The sequence below is a fragment of the Acipenser ruthenus genome, chromosome 21 (assembly GCF_902713425.1).
Source record: "Acipenser ruthenus chromosome 21, fAciRut3.2 maternal haplotype, whole genome shotgun sequence".
In the NCBI taxonomy this organism is placed as follows: Eukaryota; Metazoa; Chordata; class Actinopteri; order Acipenseriformes; family Acipenseridae; genus Acipenser; species Acipenser ruthenus.
The window spans coordinates 25196336-25219260 of record NC_081209.1 but is presented as its reverse complement, the minus strand read 5'-3'; the positions used below and the strand labels follow the sequence as shown (position 1 = coordinate 25219260).

The 22925-nt window shown below is 37.1% G+C and overlaps 1 protein-coding gene across 1 annotated transcript; it reads right to left on the bottom strand.

Annotated features, from left to right (window-relative positions):
- Positions 1 to 82: 82 nt before the first annotated feature.
- Positions 83 to 21502, bottom strand: LOC131699140 (myotubularin-related protein 10-like). Its single transcript, XM_058995243.1, has 16 exons — positions 20910 to 21502; positions 20115 to 20175; positions 13304 to 13440; positions 13027 to 13099; positions 11957 to 12099; positions 9664 to 9754; positions 9077 to 9254; positions 7973 to 8060; positions 7655 to 7743; positions 7179 to 7309; positions 6980 to 7049; positions 6333 to 6403; positions 5856 to 6028; positions 5203 to 5373; positions 4688 to 4870; positions 83 to 4325 (listed from the first exon to the last, which is right to left on the bottom strand). Exons 1-16 carry the CDS (start codon positions 20964 to 20966, stop codon positions 3726 to 3728), a joined length of 2316 nt encoding a protein of 771 aa, XP_058851226.1. The 5' UTR covers positions 20967 to 21502; the 3' UTR covers positions 83 to 3725.
- Positions 21503 to 22925: the final 1423 nt, after the last annotated feature.

Sequence of the window (22925 nt, the reverse complement as noted above, 5' to 3'; positions counted from 1 at the left end):
CACAGTTCTTCACATTTGTTTTGTTTAAATAGGTACACCATCCAGATTTACTTTTCAAAGGATGTGGAAAGAAAAGAGACAGTTTAAGTGAATATACTTTATTCGCTTGTTTTGAAATTCCTTCACATTTTCACCTTATTTCTTTTCCAGAAACTTAACAGAACATCTACAAAATTACAGGCAGACTAGAGAAATTAGGCACAAAGATTTTATACATTCTGTTAAACAAATAGCTTGTTAGCCTTGAAGAGTTGTCCTAATGAGATATGGACAGATCTTAATTTATTTTGCTTACATTAGTTGCATTCATTACAGTTTTGAAATACTTAAATATTAGCCATGAAAATCTACTACAATATACACTAACTTTGGCAGCCATATATATAAAATCCAGTATCACAAATATTTAGTGATTACTGTCTTGCTACCACCCATAAAAAAAAATAAAAAAAAAAAATGTGCCCAATTCTGTGCCTAAAGCTACAGCCCCTAACCATTAAAGAATATAATTAGCTTTACTAGTACAATTCAGGTTTTATAGATATAAAAGTGCTAGTCTAATTTATTCTTTATTACCAAATTAAAACATCCCCAGGTCATCTATTATTATTATTATTATTATTATTATTATTATTATTTATTTACAATGTATTCTGCTGTATTAATTGTTGACATTGGTGTATTTGGCCTAACAGTGTGACGTCCCCTGGATTCTCAAAAGCCTTGTTTGTGATCTCTTTGTGGATGCTTGTGATCAGACTGGTGCTCAGCTTAACAGCCATTGTAACAGTGCTCAGCTTAGAGAATGCTGGGGGGAACTTTCAGCACACAAACAAACCTCATGGCTAGAAACACAGGAGACTCCTGCTGTTTTTAAATTGAAGGGAATCCGATATAAAACCAGTGCTGTATGGCTTCCAGTTGTTGCAGCTTTGGAATCAGCATGTCACATTTATCAGGGTCGAAGTATCAGTGGACGTATACAAAAGCCCACTGGAAGTAGCATCCCGATAATAGTGAAAAAAGGAGGTCTTTTATCTTATATATATTGCTTAGAAAACCCAAATTCCCTTTTAAAAGGCACAGCGGATTTCAAATGACCCAGTTTTAACCATATTGCATAACTAAATAAATATTTAGCTGTTTTACTATCAAATTGTGTTGAGCTTAGTACACAATAATCATGCAACAGCCATGAGTGCATTTTCAAAAAAAAAAAAAAATTAGTGGAAAACTAACCTAGCTCATACTAAAACTATATTTACATTTACATTTTTTAATTTTTCAAAAATAAAAGGCATTAATAGTATAGTACCAACCTGTTAGCCACAAATATCTATAACTGGATATATCTATAAAAACTATTCAAGAAAAAAGATATTTTACAAATGATGTCCTTTAAATTTTATAAATGAATCCTAACCAATAATCTGGTTATGACTAAAGACGGGGTTTTCACAAAAGCTTTAGGAACTCTAACTAAAGACTGCATTAAAGTCAAGCAATTCACAACCCCTATAGACTTTTAGTATAAGGTTATCCGTCCCTTTTGAGCATATGCAAGACTATTGGACAAATGTCATTTTCTGTAGCAGTACGACAAGATTGTCATGTCCCGCTTCTTGAATCTGTACCCAGCATGTGCTATTTTAAACTAGCTCGAAGTGGACTCCATTTGTTCTACAGCTTCCTGCTCTGACCACAGCTCTGTTAACACAGAAAGCACTATCCCTGTGGTAATCTCTCGGTTTTGTAAATACACGTAGATGTTTCTGTTCTATATTTCGTTTTCCGGGGCTACATCCTGTAGGAACGGTGCATGTTACAGTACGCTGTGCAAAATAGGCAACCATAGCTGAAACCACAATGCATGCATGTTATGTTTAAACTGTTTTGTAGTCTGTATTGTATACTTCACATAATGCTGGTGAACAAAACCATTTAGAACATTACACAAACAGGCCAAGGTCATGCAACACCTTCACAAGGCATGTTGTTGTTTTGCCCAACTATATTTAGAAATACTAAAACAAAATGACAACGTTTCTGCTAGTCTATCAATGTCTTCTAATTGTACTTCTGCTCAAAATAATTGAAATCTGTCTGCACAACTGGATTCGGCCAAATCTCTCTAGTATTCATTATTTTTCTATTTGTCCACATTTAATGCACTTTATAAATGTATGTTTTAGATTCCTATTTTTGCATTACAGAACCCAAGTTGCATTGTTCATTATTTTTTATTTAAATACAATGAATGCATTCAAGGTTTCCATTAAAAAGGCACTTTCCTTGGGGAGTGCATCTGCCTGTGTATCATATTTACAGACCAGTTTGTCGTATGACTTAAACAGTGCAAATCATCTGTATATTAGTTCTATCTACTCAAGTGGTCTCAATGAATCACAATGTGTGTTATAGGACAATCACTATAATATTACAGTATTCAAAACTTCCTTGGCATTTTAAGGAGAATTGTGTAAAATTAAGAAAAAAATAGGTAACATGACAGTCGGCACAAACCAACAAAAATAGCATTAGACTGTATCAATGGCAGTTTCAATAGACCTATATACTGTAAGCAATGTATTTTTGTATACTCCTAAAATATTACCTACCATCCCATAGTTTGTTGCCTGTTTTGAGCAAAAAATAATCCTAATTTCTTGTTGTTATTTATAACGTATTTCACAGTGGCAACGCGATGTAGCAAATTACGGTCATGTAAATGAATTCATCTTTTTTTAGACCCGAACAGTCGCAAAAAGTATTAGCTGAAACCAATAGTTTTGCTCCTTTCTTAAAAGTCAATCTATGAGCTATATGTGCAAACGATTAACAGATAAATTTATGTAACAGAGCATGTATTTTGAAAACAATATTCCAAAATGGTTTGCACATTTTGAACACATATCATTCAAAGTACTTAACAAAGTGTTAACATCTTAAGGAGAGACATGTCTGAAAGGTCTAAACTATTCTGTACATTATAAATCAGAATAATTAGGAGCTTATCTAGGGTTAAAATCAGACTTGAATGCCCTGCCCTGTCTCCTGGAAAGAAGTCTCCAGCACTGCACAGCAGCATTGCACCTCAGTTGCATTTCCAGCTCCAGGCTAGAGTCTTAATGCATCTAAAGGAGGTGGAACTCTCTTGCTAGGCAAGTTATGGTCCAGCATAATGTTGGTTTACAGAGTTTCCTCTCTCCTCTGGACTCTCCTCTGGACAGGTAACCAGCCTGCCCCTAAATGTCCTTGCCTGGGCTTGCATAAAACAAAATTAAAACAACCAACATTGTGGCTACAAGCATCAACGACCACAGAATAAATGATGTAGATTTTCTTTTTCTAACACTCAAATAGCAAAACTGCAGATGTTTTATCAATTTTCCCCTCTGAAATAAAAGAATAGTAAACCAATTTAGTTCTGTGAGTTTACAATAAATAAATATATATTAAAAAAAAAAAAAAAAAAAAAACACCCCATTGCATCTTTGGAGTCCAACTGCATTCTTTGAAATATTTTTAAAATATATACTTATTTTTTGCTGATAAAATGAATGCAAAAAATGGCAACATATTGTGCGAATGAAAGCTAGATTCTAAATGCTTTGAAGTATCTTGTGCAAAATTAAACCACTAAAGTAACATTACTCTCTATAGGATCCCATTGGGTGCAATTTGAGCTCCGGGTTCTTGATCCCCCCACCCTGTGCCCAACATGCTTAAAGTGTCTCATTAGCCAGTGTCTCTGTGGAAATCCATATTTTGGCACCACTTAGGAATTTGCTCAGCGGCGTCCCGAGAATGCTGCGCCTACAAAGGTTCCCGACAGGAGAAAACGGGAACGATGAGGTCAGGTACTCTGGGGTTGGTGGAGTGTCACTGAGGTTGCTTGCCCGGAAGTACATCTTGCATCGTTCTGTTTCGGGGGAGCCTCCTGGTGTAGAGGGGGTTCCTTTGTACTGGCGCAGGCGGTTCTGCAGCATCTCAATCTCGTCTGCCAGCACAGATACTTTGTGGAAGGCAGTGATGTAGCCTCCGTTGTTAATCTGGGCCTCAGGAATCCAGCGCAAGAAACACAACTTCCACACTTTGATGTGCGAGGAAAGAAGCTGGGGAAGGATCAGACCTTGAAGGTCAGCAGGCTTCGAAAACCATTCTCGAATATACTGATCCGACGGGCTCTCCTGGGGCTCCTTCAGCAGAGAGAACTCAGGCTTCAGCCTCAGCACTAAAGAATTCCTCCTGGGAATTAACTCCTGCTCGCTCAGCAGCCCGTTCCTCAGGGAAGGCATGCCGCGCAGGGTGGAGCTGTAGTTTTTCTAGGCAAAACAAATAAGTTATTATTCATTTTTAATTAAGAAACTTCTGAATCATTTTAGAAAGAAACCGATCACGGTTTAGGTTCAACTACAATTCCACTTATTATATGTTGGTCCATTAGAATAATTTTGGGGCGTTTTTTTTGTTGTTTTAATGTTTTTTCTATTTTGTTCAGATAAACTTCGGGATAATCTGAAGAGCGTAGACCAAGTGTATTGTATTTTATAGTTCTTCATTTTGAGATACAGATGACCATTCACAGCATACATCAATATACTAGAACCAAAGCACTTCTGACCATCACAAATTCAAAAAATATAAATAATAATCTATTTAGTATGCTTATTCATTATTGGTTTACCTTGGTCCTTTTAAATGTTTTTACAGCTCCGTTCTGTACACAGGTTGCACTCTTCCCAACATACAAAGGGTTGTTAAACAGAGCCTGATCTTTAGCTGTGAACTGCTGGGACCAATCCCAGACAGAAGGAAACTGAAGAACCTTTTCATCTCCCAGGTGGATGTTTTTACTTCTTGCAAATTCCTAGAGAAAAAAACACAAAATTAAAAACAGGGTTACTGTTGTAGTAGCTAAAGAGCAAATCTTAAGGTTCAGGATGTAATAATTTCAGTTTCTACAGTAGTAAGCATAATGATAAGGATGTCTGCTAAGAAATAAATAAATAAATAAATAAATCCTGAAGAATGAGAACCACGTATAGACGACTTAGCACAATCAGCATACAGTACTTGAAAATGTTACACTCCTACGTTATGTAGCGTTACAAGTTCGGATATTTTCCCATAATGCTACTAATGGAATAATCTCTTTGGAGATGAAACAAAAACTGGTTAATCAAATAGAAAAACACTCACTCTGCTGTGCTCTGCCTGCTGCTGAGGACAGTTGAAAAGGAAAGTGCTGAAGACTGGGATCCATAAGCTGTCACTCAACACAGTCAGGTAGGTTTCTGTGAACTCAAAGGCTGCAGGGTATTGGTCCAGCAGCTGCCATACGCAGTCCAAGAAGAGCAAGAACAAGGGAGACTGTGGAAGGTTCACAAGAACACAGTGATCAGCTCTAAATAATTACCATATATTTAATGACTTTGTGCAATGGTTATTGGGGAAAGCTTGCTGGTTAAGTAAATTGAGCAAAACCCAGTCTCTGGGATATAATCCATGATTTTATCATGCTGTTTATTTTCACTTTCTATTACATTTACAAAGAACTTTGAGTATGACTCATGTATGACTGTAGATCAAAATAAAGTTGAAGGTACCCAGAGTAAAGCAAATTCCACCTGAATACACAACCCCTGCCAACAGTGTTTAGCTAAAATTGTATAATTATTTGGGTGAACACTATAAAACCTGGGGCACTCTAAATGTATTCACGCCATCTGACTTCTTGATTGCTTTAGGACCTGCTCCTACATAGAAAGAGGTTGGAGTAAATAAAGAAATAAAAGCCACTGTGTCACTTTACATTTTTAAAAGAACACTGCGACCACAGCTTTGAATCTTACCTCCACTTTGTCAGATTTCTTCAAGTGGTTACACCTGTCAAGGAATCGGTACCCTGCCATCACCCACTCTTTCTGCACCAGGCTCTGGAAGCCAGCGATGCTGCGGAAATGAGGATCCAGCATCACTTGAACGAGGGAGGAAATCACACAGTTCAGGTCCCGATCTTCCTCCTCTGCGCAGAGGAAAAGAACAAGCAGGCATTAAAAAGGACTGAGAGAACAAGGACAGAATGACTATAGGGCATACCAGATCATAGAACATTGCTACAATTCAATATGTAGCAAATGTAACCGTTAGGTTGTAAATATCCACAACAGCTCTTTTCTAAACTACACTCTCAGCAGATCCTTTAAGTCCTGGTGGTAAGTTGGGATCACAATTTCAGAAAAAAGTTTTAGAAGTAACTGTACATTTACAATTCAGCATACTTCTGAAGTGGAGACTTTGCAATCAAGCAGGCATGGGTATGGCTTTACCTTGCAGAATGACAGAAACATGCTTTCCATCCAGCATATACACAAGCTCAGCTGAGTGTTTCAGGAATGACCTACAAACATTAAAACAAACATAATATAGCAAACTCTCCTTGTGGCCAGCTCCCTGATTAGAATCACATTCCTGCAAGTTAATTTTCAACTTGCAAACAGTATTAAGATCTCCCTCTATTAGGCCAGCTCTCTATTTACTGTAGACCATTTCACTTCTAATAGAAGGACTCTTTTGTAAGAGGTTTTGAATTTAAATACAGATGTATGGACAGCAGGAACCAGGCAAATATCATTGGTGTCGGATGTCAAAACAAGAAATGTCTCGTGAGGAACATAAACATTGACATATCACACGACTGACCACAATATATTGAGGCTACAGTAACATTTCTACCAACGGAGGAGAAAAAATGCTACAGAAACGGTGTCCTGAAACTTATGTCAACCTAAGAACTTAGTGATACAAGGAACCTCTTGTTCAAGTAGGATGCCATTTTAGAAACTTGTACAAACTGCATCAAAAGGTACACCAGAGTCCAAGTAAAATATTTTTTTACATTTCCGTTGTACAAGCAAACTGCCAACAAATTAGAAATATTTGCTGCCAGCCTGTACCTCCAAATATCTGTACATACCTGACATACTCCAGCCAGTGTGTGCTTTCCATGGAGGACAGCCATTTCTCATCTGACTCTTCAAAAGGGTCTGGATTGACAATAAGTATTTTAGACAGTTTCTAAGCACTGGTATAACATTTCTGTACAATTACACTCCAAATTCCTGTACAAATGGAATTGTGTGCACAACATTTTAAGGGAGACAAACAAGGCTCACCAATAACACAGATATGTTTGAGCCGGACAAAAGCAGCCTGGACGTCTTGAATGGTGGGAAGGCTCTTGTCTAAATCAGACTTGTAAACATCACTCCTTTGGGGGTGGCTTCTTGTGATAGCATTACAGATCCTAACAAGAAAGAGAAATATCAAGGGCTTGTCTTTAGCTCAATTTACCAGTGTTTAAATGACCTTTGGTAGCTGCCTGTCCCATTAAATACTTTCAAAAAATCTAAAATATTGGTTGCTTTGTTAATCACTTACTTACAAATGATGCATTTTCAAATTCTCCTCTAATAATACTCAAATTAACAATTGCTCCAGTCAATTACAACTTTACAAGCATTAACAGAAAAAAAGGATTCGATTGGATTTCAAAGTGTAATGGGTTGATCTACAAGGCATGATAATGTTTGTGATAATAACAATCCTAATGCAAAATGCACACTTCTTTATTGGGAATCCTTCTACATACCTTTGGTCTAATTTTCTTTGTTGAACCATATCCTTAATAGTAGACATTCTCACCAGAGCACTCCCATTTGGGTGATTCCAGCACCACAGCTATGACAATATGAAGTAAATTACAGGGTGTTGCAACAGTAATTTAACTTTCAGCAATAACATGGAGCATCGACACTTTACCGAATGCAGTACAAAAAATAACCAGCACTATAATAAAGAAAAGTATTGTCCAAGCTGGAGCTATTGCAAATCCAAAATAACAGATCTCAAAAGCTGAAGTTAAGGATTTAGACTTTTTTTTTTTTAAACAAGTAAGCAAAATACTCACTGGGATGCGTTGTCCAGTGAAATAAATTGAAAACTGTTTGAGGTCCTGATCTGCCAGTGAAACCGGAACCACACAGTATTCAGGAAGACTGAAAAGATGTTCAACAAAAATCATTTTTTTCAAAAACTGATGTATCACATTCTTAAATTAAATTCCTTCATTAAACCGGTATCTATCAATCCTCGGATATGAAATTAATTGAGATCTCGAGGTCTTTGATCAAAGACAGCATGGTTATTATTTTAGACGGATACAAGCCTTGCTAGTATGCCGTGACTTCTATCTGAAAGAAAAACATAACTTATATTTGATGCAAGTATTGGCTTTGAGGTTTTAATAATACGAAAGGTATCATTTTTCAGCATCACAAGGACTCTGCTGGATAAAGTTTAATTTAATTTTAAACACTGGGTGTGGAAAGTGTTTCAGCACAACCTGCTCATTACAGAGCGAGTCAGTTCTGCTAAAAGTGGGATCTGGGTAAACGCATTTAGAACTAGCGAATTTAAAGCACATCTAAATAGGTTCTTTTCTAGCTTGCAAGAAGCTTTCCCTGCTAGTTTTATGCGCATGGTTAGCGTGGTGGAACTATTACATTTGTGCGTATCTGTCAGACAACCAATTCAATAACTAAGCATTTTACACCTTTTTATTGTTCATTGATTATTAATGTCACTTAAGGAGTATATGGAATTTATACAACACTTTAAATCAATTACAAATGAACTAAAGACCTCTGAATAATATTTTTTGGCATTTGAAAAGTCACATTGGGATGAAGGCTGGGGCAGAAGCTTGGATCACAAGTTGGGATAACAGAAAATGTCTATAATTTGGATTTGGTACAATAGGGGTTAATAAATAAGAAACATGTTGGACTGGTGGAACTCTGATAAACATTCTACCCGTGTCCTCTGTAGGAAGTAAAATTATTTTGAAACAGGAGATTTCCAGCACACCAATATGAAACAGCATCGGTGTACTCTCAGTGAGGGGCTGCTGCTGCTAGTAAATCACCAGAGAAATCTCAGAACAGGACAGGAATTCAGGTGACAGGCCTGGCTGCATTTCTCCCCATCTCTACTAGCAGAAGACCCCAGGTACCTTAGCGATATGACATAGCTCTCGTTGATAGAGCACACTCTCCACTCAGACCCTCCAGTTCGTTTGATTTCTCTGTCCCAGTCAGAGGACCTGTCGAATAGGGGAGTCTGCACACCCTCCACCCCACCACCTCCATCACCTCCTCCTCCCGGGTCTACACCGTTTACTTTGTCTCCAGCTGAGAGAAGAAAAGAAAAAAAAAAGAGGAGTTTAGTGGGTCACTAGGAGTTTAGTGGGTATAACAAAGGTTAATCTACAACACCTTGTGTTTGAGTTGCAGCTCAGCTACTGACACCCAGAACCTCCCAATGACACCTCACTGCTAGGACTCCCCGGCTGAAAACAAGATGCTGCAATGCATTTAAACACATAACAGTATATGTGAGAAATGTACTGGATTCTGAGATGGGGGCCCCCCCCGTAGAACTAATCCAGCCACAGATTGGATTGTTTGATAGGTTTCCTATTCATAAAGGCAAGGTATTTCTGCTGTGCACAACATTCCACCTGCTGCAATTCCAAAAAGAACACGCCCAGGCTTTAGTGACTCTGGTTTAAAAACCCAATAAAACAGATATCTACTCTACCTGGATTATAATACCGCTTTCCAACATATTCAAATCCGAAGAGGAGCTGGGGATCTGCTGGCTGCGAGTAATGGGCAATAGCAAGACAAACCTAAAAACACAAACAAAATCAACTTATTATACTGTGCAGTAAACGATCAATAGCAGATTCGGAATGATGTGCATAATTGCACTTGAATACCATGAATGCCAACAGAGATGCAAGTTGAGTTGGTCAGTAATGGTAATGTTTTGTCGTTATACTTTGAACTGGATTACACTCAGGCTCCTTAACCACCCAGCCCCTCAGTACACCCAGCATGCTTTCTGAGCTCACCTGTGTCAAGGCTTTTCTTTTTTTAGCTTTTATTGGCTGAAAACTTGTGAGGGACTGGAAATATTCAATAACACTTCAAGGTGAGCCTTGGCTCAAACTGAATCTACCCGTATTTTGAAGACAATTTACGACCTGCCATACAGTACTTATACCAGCTGCAGCACTAAATCAGTCATGAGCTTTGTGCCACAAGATCTAGGAAGACAACGCTCCCGGGATAAAAATAAAAGCTATGTGTGAGCTGTACACTGCAGAAGTCCTATACTCAAAGTGTCACTGCACATGTGTGGAAATCTCCAGCTGCAGTGCACAGTATGACCACATAATGATCCTGATTCACTGGATGAACAGCTAGACACAAGGCATATAGAAAAGCTACTTCTGCACAATTACTACTCACATATTTGCTTTATATAATCAGTCATTATGGAACACTTTCATTCATTCCACTACTCAGAATGAAAACACAAAGCTGGTTTTCAAGATCTAATTATGTGGGATTGAGGATACACAATTATAACCTACTGCTGCTTTACTCCAAAATCTACCCTTTTTTGGCATGTGTGGAAATGCTCATAAAGAAAGCTCCACCACTGGGATTAGGGTTCTGGTGAACATATTTTGTAAGGTGATACTTTGTATTGTGATATTTTGTAATAACTGGATAAGGGCGTCTGCTATGAAATAATAATAATACTGATGGTTCTTATGCACACTTGCCCCAGGGATTAAACGTTATTGTCTTGCCTGGACAACACCCAACACTCCACCTACCAACTTCTCAACATGATGGGTGTGTGGCACTGTGGCACTGTACCACTGCAAAAGGTATTGTCTTTTGCAGATCATGCTGCATTTCTAGAACAATGTAACTTTTACTCCCTGACTGTGACACAGGGATAGTTCTGTGGAAATGGAAATGCAGGAGTAAAACAGGTGAATGTTCATAAAGGACACAGGTATAAAATAATTATACAGTTCATGACACCACATTACTGTATGTATAAATCGAGCTGTGGCGTGGTCTTTGTGTTATCAGGAGGTAACCGATGAATGGTCTTTTTGTTGTGCCTTTTCTGAACTCACATATTTACCAAAATTGGCAGGTTCCAACAGGATTTAGTTTGGCACCTTGCTCGTGTCTGGCAACGGAAACTTGTTGTTCAAAATTTCCAGCAGTAACACATTTGTTTGAGAGTTTTATCCCTTGGGTATTCCCTCCCTCCTCTCCATTTTAAATGGACCCTCCCTTCTTTTAAACCATTTTGGATATACAATTAAATTAATTAAAACTAGATATTAGAGTTTGTTGCTAATGTCACTTCAGAATAATGTCTAAATGGAACAAGAAGTTATATAACCTACACATTCAGAGGTCAAGGCTACAGTTTTTTTTTTTTTTAAGAATTCCCAACAGATCCCCGAGATGGATTTGCAGAGTTAAACACTTCTTGTCATTGTTATTTTTTTTTTTTATATAATACACTGTTTACATTAATATTTTTATTTCAAAAAACATTTTTGTAGTAATGAACATAATATCAGTTCCATACATACAGTAGAGATACTAGTATAAATGTGATTTACCTAGCAGAGACCTAAATATAGATGTTATGAATTTATATTTCAGCTCAACTGTGACAGTACTGGGCTGTGCAGCAACAGCTAGTGACTTCAGGTTTATAGTCATTCTCATGAGAAGTCTGTCCTTACATGCCCCAAGGTATACACCAAGGTAATCTCACACTGCTTGCCAGATGTGAAAAAAGAAGAAAATCTTGGATACAACAAGTTAAAACCACTTATCTAAAACTCAGCAGCAGGGTAGTTTGGAGAAAACACACCATGACTGATGTCAAGCCAGAAGCATCCCTCTTATTCGTTGAGCTCAACAGGTAGAAGGTTGCCAGTGGCTAAAGCAAGACTATAACCCATCAGCTATGGCCATGTTTTCATCACAAGGAACAATAGGGTTACCTTTTTTGCACTCTCTGGCCCGGCTTCATCAAAACGAAAGCGCACAATGCGGAAGTCCTTGCAGTAGATTATTAACTCGGTGGGATTAAACTTGAGCTTCTGGTTTGATCCGAGCACCTTCTGCTTCCTCTTTGCGTCATTTACTGAAATAACACAAATAAAAACAAAATCCCAGCTAAGCACAGATTAAACAAGAGGACTGTACATATTACATTAGAACAGTAAGCAGAATAGGAAAGCTTGACAAAGATGCTTTGCCTTGCTGAGAACACCACCGTATGGAACAGGAAACCAAATGTGACTATACCTTCTGCTTTTGTTAAGACTGATTAGGAAGTAAAACCATAGAAAAAGAGGAATGTTTGTTTTGCTTTTACTGTAGCGAAACAGCTGGTGAAGGGAGTTACCAACAAATCTCACAGAGTTACTAACAAGATAACTTATTTATTATTTGCAGCCACTATGTTACAAACAAAATTACTTTTTTATAATTCAACAGCTGACAAAAAAATAGTTCCCTATTTGACAGTCTTTAGAAAGCCTCTTTGAGCCAGGATGGAAACAGAACTGCCGTTTATTGACAAGCGGCTTGTTGTAACAGCTCTGTGCATTAAGTGATGCCAGCCCAAAGTATGGCACTGTCTGCCGATACGCCAGTTGTGGTGGATAATGATAAGGTGGCGACTGTGTGTATTCAGTAACAAGCTACAATAAATAAACGAAGTCCATGACTTGAGCTCCACGTCAGATTCTAATAACAAACAGAAGTGACGCCTCCTGCTGTAGTCAGCAGTGGGCTATGGAAAGCATTTCACAGAATGATGACATAGCACATGCCTTTACAGCCAGTGGGCTGTGTGACTGTTATAAACAATGCTTTCAAGTGTGTCCTATATATTAGCAAGTTTGTTAAACTGTTACAAGAACCTGCTTGATTCAGCTGTTTTTCTTTTTGTTTTTTTAAGTGATCAATACAGTAAAAGATTGAATAACCTGTTATTGCAGTGCTGTTGTCAGTATCAGACTCTTGAAAAATGGGCTTAACATTGCCAAAACAGAAAGCTGCATACCTGTCACCACCTGCTCTATGCAGGTTAAGGGAATGTCATGTTCTCCTAGAAGCTTGTTTCTGTATTGGAATTTCTGCAAGAAAAAACAGAAACATCATGGAACTGAGCCTGTATCATACATCTAAGATCACAGTCCTCATATGAAAGCAAATACAATAAAATAAATAAACGCCACTTATCGAGATTGAGATCACAGAAAATGATACACAATGTTGCTAAATCCACAAAAACAACTCTGGTTATTTTGTACAAATACTTTTAGGGGAAGAACACATACCAGAAGAGGCACTGCATCATCAGTAATGAAGGAGATCTTGAAGTTTGTGCAGACCAGTTTCCCCCAAAGGTCTTGCTTACTTGTGTCAGTCGCAATGCATTTCCTTACAAAGTTAACTTCGTTGACAACAATCTCCCCTGGAAAAAGAATTAAAGACAAAGGAATATTGAAGTGAAAATCTGCAAAGAAGAATCACCAGACTTCAGACAAAGGCTCTAGGAAGCACATGGTGTGGCTTCTAGTCAAGGGGATAAAGTCAAGGTTTCCTTTGAACCTTTCTACATGCAGTACTGCTGGAACACTAGTTAATTCATCCACAGTGCTATTCTGATACAGTCTCCCATAAAAATGGCAGAACATTTTCTTTTGATAAAGTTACAGTCAGAGTTCAGTGTATTAATTCTGCTGCTAGCTTTAATAGTACAATTTAAGGATATACCTATTTGTTTCATTGGGTCTATGAAATACTATCTGAGCTGCTAAAGACCGTTTAAAACCACTGGCTTCTTTCTCAGTACTGCATATTACTATAGTGCGGACTTCTATATACTACAGTTAAAGTTGACGGGTTACTTTGGGAACCAGCCTATTCTACTATACTACACATTGACGTTTTGTTTAGTGTGTGTGTATGTGTATATATATATATATCTCTATCTCTATCTCTATCTTATATATATATATATATATATATATATATATATATATATATATATATATATATATATATATAAACAATTCATAACAAATAGAGGATATTCAAGTACTGTATCTCTCTGTTGGTGACTACTGTAGTCGGAAGCAAATACATTTTTGTCACTGGCATTTACTGAATTTAAATATTTTCTTTATTGCTGTACCTGGTTGCTTCATAAAGATTAAGTAATCTGTTACACTGTCAAGAGAAAGTATACAAATTTCAAGAGAGAATGAGAGCCATAGTTTGGATTGGGTAATGGAAACTTGTGTGGATTTTTAGTCACTGTGCATGATTTAGTCAACAGACCCAACTCAAGTTTGTCTGAAAAGGGTTGAATTTGAATCCATAACACTAATTCCAGAAGTATTTCAGCACAGTAGAAACGGTTTTGCGCACCAGGATGTTTTATATTATTAAATAGTAATGAGTCAGCACATTAAGTTTGTATGTTGACTCTGTATCTAAGGTTCACAAGTTTCCAGCCCGGTTTATAGTTTACAAGTAGAAAACTCCTGAGCTACCTACTGGTAATGGCTATTTCACTTCTTTCCAGATGTAGAATACCAACTTCTTTCTCATACGTGACAAAATGTGTAACAGTTCACCCTACCCCACATACTAACTTCAAATTATATTGTTTCCCTGTTTTGTTAATTGAGATATTCACTAAAGTCATATTGTATTGTTCTCTTTAATTGACATGCTTGATAAAATCTTTCAATTAAAGCATATTAAGGAGATCAGCTACAATAAGTATTTGCCCCAAAGCCAAGTTCGCAAAACAAACAAACAAACAATTGTTACAAAATTTCAAATCAGCCTTCAAAAAGAAGCTTTTACTTGCAGTTACTGTAGGTTGATTAAATTGATAAAACAGTATGTTTCTTTTTAGTTTTGGAATAAAGCAGCATAAACTTCACCAGAGCATAACAGTTTCCTCCTGGCTTCGACTTATTCAATAGGGTGATTTTTGCTGCAAACTAAGGCAAAGCATCTAATTTACATATGTCACTTAAATAGTCAATGGCTGTGAATGGTCTGAATGCTGACCTCAGCTATCCATGTCTGTGTTTCCTGAGAATCTGCCCAACAATGCTGCAAGCAACCACAATGCCAGCTGTATTTCCAGTGGGCCGGTTAGTCTTACTTTCTGCAAGGTTCTTCTTGTGGAACATTAAAACACATGCACGCTCTTAAACAGCTTACACACTGTAACCAATACAATAAAATACATTGAACAAGGTCTGTAACAGAGGGGAACTTGATGACAAGGAGTTTAGTCAACACTGGAGGGGAAGCCCACACCAGCCCAGTTGCAGTCACTTCAGCTTTCACTACTTATCTGTCTTACAGATTTTCTACATTCCCTTAAATCAGTTTCAGCTGCAGACTCTCAACTTTCCTCTTTCTCTGAAGCTTTTTTACCAAACAAATGCTCACCTGAATGCAATGCAGTTAAACTTATTTTCAGCATAGGGTTTCAAAAAAACTTTCCTACAGAAACAAATATCTTAAACCTGTATTACACTAGGCAGAACACCTTTAAAAAAATAATAAAATAAATAACAATGAATGAATATGGATAGAAATGGTCATAGAGGGGAAATGACTGCTAAGTTGTGGAATATGACTGAGTGAAACAGGTTCTGACTCATCCAGGGTTCAGCTGGTCCCATCTGTAAAGGAGCAATGCAAAACACAATGAGGGAAACAAGGAGGGAAAAAGGCCAACTAACCAAGCTATTTTTAGGTGCGTTTGACTCTATCTGGTAGACCTTATACTTTCCATAGAAGTAACTGTGTTATGTACTCCTAATCCAAGGAAAGGACAATGGAAAAAAAAAGTAGTGTCTGTCTAGGGCTCTGCTAATATAGTCATCTTTAAAACGGGTTCTAATGCATAAATGGAGGCATACGTAATGAAAAAAAGACTATGCATGCCAAAATTATTCAACATCCTTTTTTTGTGTGGAAATAAGAGCAACATATATTTTCTAGTCCGGCAGACTACTATTCTATTATTCCATGATAAAGCAGAACCCACATAGTAGTACTGCACAGTTGGTTTTGTTGTTTCTCTTCATTAGTTTGAATCACAGCAGTCTGTCACTTTATTTGTGATGCGTTCCTGGCTTGCACAGATACAATGCAGGGTTAGTATATATGGCATTAGGATCAATGATGTTTGATTAAAATTTAAAATACCAGCACTACAGCAGGTGCTTGTTGACATGTTTGGTAACAGGGCTCAGGGATAAAGGGAGAATCTCTTACTAAGGAAACAAACAAATCTTTCGTCGTCTTGAGATTTTCAACGTGCTCTTTTTTAATTATCTAAATGGTGGTTACAGCAGGTCTTTAAAATCACTAAAATAGACTAAGATTTTGCAGATGGCAATACACTAAAGAAACCTCAGCGAACTGGTATATTAGTATCTGAAAGTCAAATGAGAACGAGGATGGCTATTTGCAAACTGGCACCATTTGAAACCCTATATTGTGAGATCAGTCATGTCTCCGATTACTGATTAAGTGCATCAGTAATGCATTGCTCAATGCAACACATTTCGTTGATTTACCTGGCAGCTTTGAAGAGTTTCCTGTATGTAGAGCAAATATCCTGCAGCTTTAAAAGCATACCGTATCACAGCTGGGTTTTCACCTGTCCTTCATTAAACATTTCAAACAACAAGCAGATACCCAAATTAAAGTACACAGGATATTCTACCATTTAGCATTATGCAACAAACATCTGGAAACATTTGCCTATAAGGCTTGTTAACAATATTTTTACTGAGAGCAAGGAAGAAAACATTAAACCTAGCCTAGCAGGGAGATTTAGATTTGAGCCCATGTTGTTTCCACGGCTGTTTTCCATAAGGCAAACACAACTGAATGTCAACATTGAGTGAACATATTCAAAAACGAGCTGTTTGTCAATAGGGCTATCTTTCTGTAAAGTGCTTAATCAACTGCAACCAGCTTGTTGTCCTGTATCTTATGCACACACGTCTACAGGAAGCTGATTTTAGTTCCTCTTTTTTTGCACATTCCAAGCCCATATTTCAGTACCATGTTACAGTAAATTTGTGAAGATGTTACAAGCAGTGGGAGTTGTGGAGTTCAGGAACAGCAGTTTTGGATTAAAAAAGGGACACTGATTTTGTACAGCACAACCTAGTAACTGAAAATGAGGGACAAATCTGTAATTCAAACAGGTTTTGATCAAGTAAATAACATTTAAAAATACGTCCATTCTTTCACAAGGATGCTTCTGTATAGACAAGACATAAGATAGCAAAACAAAAAGCATAAACAAGATGCAGCCTCAAAACCCTTAAACCACAAAGCGCACACTGCAATTTGGGACCCTGGCAAACACAGACACCTGTCCCGTCTCAAACACACAGAAGCCTGAAAAACACACAGCCTGTATTTACTCCTGTAGCATTAAAAAATATGTTTTCTGTTTTACTCCTTCCCACATAACAGTGCAAAAATAAAATAACACTGAAATAACTACCAGACATTCTAGATTAGGTAATTTAAAGATATCTTTAATAGTGGCTAAGTGGGTTCCTAGTTGTAGACAAATAAAATATCACTACTGTAAGTCTGATTCAAGTATTGCCACACTAGCATACAAAACAAGACCCATTATTGCCCACATTTAGTCAGGGCACTAAACTTGTACCACTAGTTATAAGGTATTTTGCAGAACCATAGACAACCCAAAACCTAAATTCAAGTTTAATGGTTAAGAGACCAAATTGTAAAAAACAATGTGCCCTTAATGCCTAGATTTAGCATATGAGCCGTCTTCCTGTATATCCTTCTGCATTTTAATTATAAGCACTCAGTCTGATAATGGTGCAGTAAGATAAGCTAGAGCACCAGCTCAGTCCTAGACTTTGTGGGTTGAAACTCAGCAAGAGTAGCCCCCTGTGGAAACAGTTTTTACACCTCTGCAATCAAATTGGACATATTTCTGTTTGCAAATGTACAGTGCAGAGTTCCTTTAGCCTAATGCATGCCTGCGCTGTATTCACTTGCATGCTCTCACTGTCCATTCATTGCTCAGCTGCTTCATAAAGTGAAAGAAGCCTTCATAAACGCCACTACAGACACACATTTGGGTAACACAGTATCACCATTATTTTCACTTTAAAAATCTTGCAGCAGCATGTACAATATAGTCCTAAAGCTACATTTGTAAATGTACAGCATGCGATATTTTTAGACAATGTTTTTAGCTGTGGTTAAATCAACCACCCAAAAAACAAGAGCACTTCCTGATTATACAGGCGCACTACTGTAGGTTAAACACTAAGCTCATTTCTGCAGCTGCAACTGTAAATGTGTTTTGAGCTCTATTTTCACATCAGGTGTACTGTATATCAGTTCAGAGCTGTGTTAGAGATGAGGACTCAGTCTTACAGCAGCTTTTTACGACTTTGCACGGAATACATGATTCTAATTCTCAATTGTGTTATTACAAATATATTTTGTTTTCACACAGCCTCAGTGCTGTACTGCTCTAACTGGACAGAACCAGATGCCATGAAAGATCAGAGCAGAGATAAATACAGCCTGTAGCAAAAGGCTGCAGTGTTCGATCAGCGATGCTCTCTGTAACACTCTTTGTTAAAGGAACTGAATGAAACAGTGTGCAGCCTAGCAAAAAAGAAAGTCATGTTCAAATCTCAATCTGTTTTGTTTCTTTGTTTAACCAGGAAGTGACAGTGATCTATGGAACCTTCTAATGTATTTGCTATGGTTGTACAGTGATCCATCTTTATTTCACAATGACCTGGACATCAAATGAGAGAAATATTGAACAATGAATAACTGATCATGCATGGCTCAATATAGTATTGTGTATACTATTTACCTTCAACATGGCCTTATCATGAATTAAACTGATTTGTGATATCAGCTGCAAGTAAATAAATATTATATATATATGTAAATCATAGCTACAGTACCATGAAAAGTACATTCAGCATTAAATTGGATAAATGGAACTCTAGATATACTGTACTATATATACACAGAAGAAAATACATTCATAATATCAGCAAGATACATGTTCCTTAGGCAATACACCGACATCAGACATTAACTATATCCTTGCAAAATAGATAACTACTGTAATGACAAGATGTAACACTGACTACAAAAAGTATTCATGCTAAAAAAAAAAAAAAAGAGCATGTTTAAAACAGAACAGAACACCAAGGCACTTAAACTAAGCAAGCTACTGCTTGAGTGTCACTGTCTTATAACACTGTTCAATCTAGCCATAGATTGTAGCAAATCAGCACATACCTTAGTAAACAATTAACTCACAATTACATTTTAGTACTGTAGCTAACCAGTGTCATTAAACAATACAAAATGGTCTGATGAGACTTCTTGTGAATTTAAAAGGTTGTCCAGAACAGTGTCATATCATCTAAATTATTTTGTGCTGACATTGCTTAATCAATTATGTACACTTGTTCTCAAAAGGGGGCCCACAAGGCTGGATAACCATGGATACTGAGCTCTCAGTTCTGTAACTAGGGGGCTACTCTCCCAATTCAAGGCTAAAGCAGCGTGAGAATGCAAGGCACTGCACTGTTTGCTGTACCTGCTTTTCAGGACCAGTCAGAAGTACACCCTACCCTTCAATATAACAGGACTGTGGAGTCAGTCTTCTCCCATCTAAAAATAATGCAATATCTAGAGAGTGTGCAAGTGTTAAGCCATATCAATGAAGGTAATAGGGTTTACTGAAGGTCTGTCTTATTGCATTCTGAGGGTGATTTCACAGAAGAAATCAATATCTAGGAATTTGAAGGCACTTTTACTAGCCACTTTTTACAGCACAAATGTTACCCAATAAGCAATGTTGTAACATATAGGGACAATAAAAAATAAAGCATTTGATCTCATTTAAAACTTGTTTGCTTAGGAGTGGGGGGCGAGGTTCACATGTTTACAACACTGTTTAGCACACAATCCATTTACGAACATGATTTCCCACCACGTTATTTTTTTTAGCATCCACTGTATAGTGTACTTACAAGGCTGAAGATGTCTGTCTCTAACTCCTAAAGCAATGCTCACCTGGTAGTAGTTTTGCTTCTAACTTCCTTACAGTTGGCTGGGGACTGTTCTTCACTTCTGTCTGTAAAGAGAGTTTTACAGTCACAAGAGTAGATTATATAGCAGACTTATTATTAAAACTACAAAACAAGATCTCCCTGTATAAACGACGTGCCGCTTCAAAAACATTACTAGTATTAGGTGAAACTTTTCCAAAGCATAAATACATTCAAATGTGTTTTTTCCCCAGCAGATGGGAAAATATTGGCTCTGCATCACTAACAGACTACCCAGAGAGACAACAGCATCGCAATTGGTGAGGGGGTAAGGGGTACAGACTTTCTACAACTCAAGACCATTAACATTATGTCAGGAGACCCAATGTGTTACTGTTATTACTGACAACAGTCCCGAATGGATCACAAGCTCCTTTTGCAAGAGGTCATGTAGATTATTAAAGGTCGATATTATTTAATCTGTATAAACGACATGCCATTTACACACGAGACAGAAACTCCAAAAACAAATACAGATTCTAAATGTAGTCACCCCAGTTTTTAAAAATAAAATCAAAAATACCACCCCCAAATTATTTAACAATCTTACATGGTTCTGTTTACAAAACGTTGTTTTTCTGATTTGGAAACATTTGTAAGCCAACGAAGCAAAACTGAGTTATAAAATATTGAAATAACAAACAAGTTAACTATTATTACGCACTTTTAGTTACCAAAGTATAAAAAAGTTAAGTTCTGGCTGTGCTACCCGCAATTAACATCCAGTTAATACGAAACAATATGAAAAGTAAATGGTTACCTGCAGGGGAGGGAGGTAGGATTTGAAAGTTGGTTTCAGAGGCTTTACGGGAAACATTCTGCCTGCCAAGCTAATTCCCAAACGTATCCAGTGAAGTGTGGTCCTCAGTACACTGTCCTGGTCCTACACACGTTTGTAAGCGTGCCTGGGAGCAAAGCTGTTGCTGTAACCAGCCTTTTCGTGAAGCGATACTGCTCGTCAGTGCCCATCAGCACACAGACACATAAAGGAAACTCTTCAGTCAGAGGACTTGTCTCTTTTTTTCCTTTCTTTTTTTTTGTTGTTGTACCTAGTTTTGCACAGGCTACGAAAGCGTCAGTCGTAAGAATTCAGTTTACAAATTACCTTTTTGAGTTTCCTGAAAAAGTGGGATTGAAAAGGCGTCTCTTTCCGCCCTTCTTCACCCTGAACTAAGTGCCCAGAGCTGGAGAGCAAATGTGTTCTGAGTTTCTACGCTTTTGCCACAGCAGCCATGTTAGACTGTCACTAGGAGGGCGTTCCAGTGTTCTACGGCAGCACAGTGCAGCCAAACCTCATTCAATACGGCACCACCAGAGTAATGCGGCTCTCCTCATGTCTTTGCAGTGTTTGCAAAAGTTTCTTTTGCAGGGCAAATATGTTACATAATAAAATCGGATATTCTGTATGATAAAGATAATACAAAAACAAACAATAATTGAATAAATTCGAAAATAACACTGAAAAAGACAAAACATTATGAAATAAATTATTTAAATACAGCACTTATCGTAGTATTTAATTTGTCGAAACCACATATATATTTTTAACTTAAAAAGATTACATTGTATATAATAAAGCTCATCTGTACACCGTCATCACATGGAATTGCACTAAAAATAAAATGCGGGTATTCGATGCCACCTAGTGAATAAAAAGTAATATTGCAGTTATTATGCAATATCTACTGGTTTAAGCAATAAGATTATTTATTGAGCTCATTTAAAGGGAACAGTCCTGAATAGTGTGTGTTTCGCTCGAGAATAGAACATTGAAGTGCAGTACCGTATAATGAATGCAGTATTCAGACACAGCCACTAAAACAAGTTGCTGTACAAAGAAAAAAATAAAATAAATAAAACGTTTAGCACTAATAATAGGAAAGTGTAGATCGAATAGGTTTTTAGGTGCTGGATGAAAATCAATATACACAGACATACAAAACAGACCTAAGTTTTCAGGTTTCATATTTGAGATCAGATAGCATCCGTGCTATAACTATTGTTTTATATTTTGTGGATATTATTCTCCCTGGGAATTCTGTCACATGAACTCACTTGGAATCCAGTCCTGGATTCAATTAAAATTATGACGGAACTATAGCCATTATAAAGTTTAGCTATGGCAATTAATTTGATGCGGCTAAATCTGTTATTCGCCTGTCAAGAAATCTGATTCAATGTTTGTTGTTTTCATAAAACATCAAAGTTTTTAGCAGATTCATAAAACACAGTTTATTAAAGTATGTTCAAACAAACTACACTTAAAAACAATGCATAAATTAAAGTTCCTCTTACAAAGCAAACTATTAATACCAATATACAGTATAATTCTGCAACTAAAATGTTTCCTACTAGTGCAAAGCTAGCTAAAGCATTGACAGGTTTCTGTCTGTTTTAACTCAATCTATTTTATCATCATATAATGTACTTCTTAATCTTTAAATCACTCTTTAGCAATATCCATAATTACCTTCATAGTTCAGGTTAAATCATTGTCTCTTTAAAATCTATTTACAATAAACATCTGCAAAACGTAGATGTGTATAGAAAAATCTTATTATCACATAATATTGTTGTAGATGTATTTACCTAATAGGCTCCCTGGTTAGGTAGGGGTACATTTGAAATTAAGAGAAATTGAAACAGTCTGAACATAAAGAACATCTTTAGCAAAGTCCCAGTACATTTTAAACATGCTTTGCACACGATTATACTATACAATTACTGTACTTTACAATGCTGTAGTATGCTATTGCTTAGTTACTTGCTTTCACAA

Bases quoted from the DNA above. Each gene is read 5' to 3' on its own strand.
- LOC131699140 (XM_058995243.1), bottom strand. From the start codon at position 20,966: ATGTTTCCCGTAAAGCCTCTGAAACCAACTTTCAAATCCTACCTCCCT. The intron at 8,061-9,076 runs GTACCTGGGGTC...ACATCTTTTCAG, and splicing joins AGCTATGTCATATCGCTAAG to TCTTCCTGAATACTGTGTGG. The intron at 7,310-7,654 runs GTATGTAGAAGG...CTTTCTTGTTAG, and splicing joins CAAAGAAAATTAGACCAAAG to GATCTGTAATGCTATCACAA.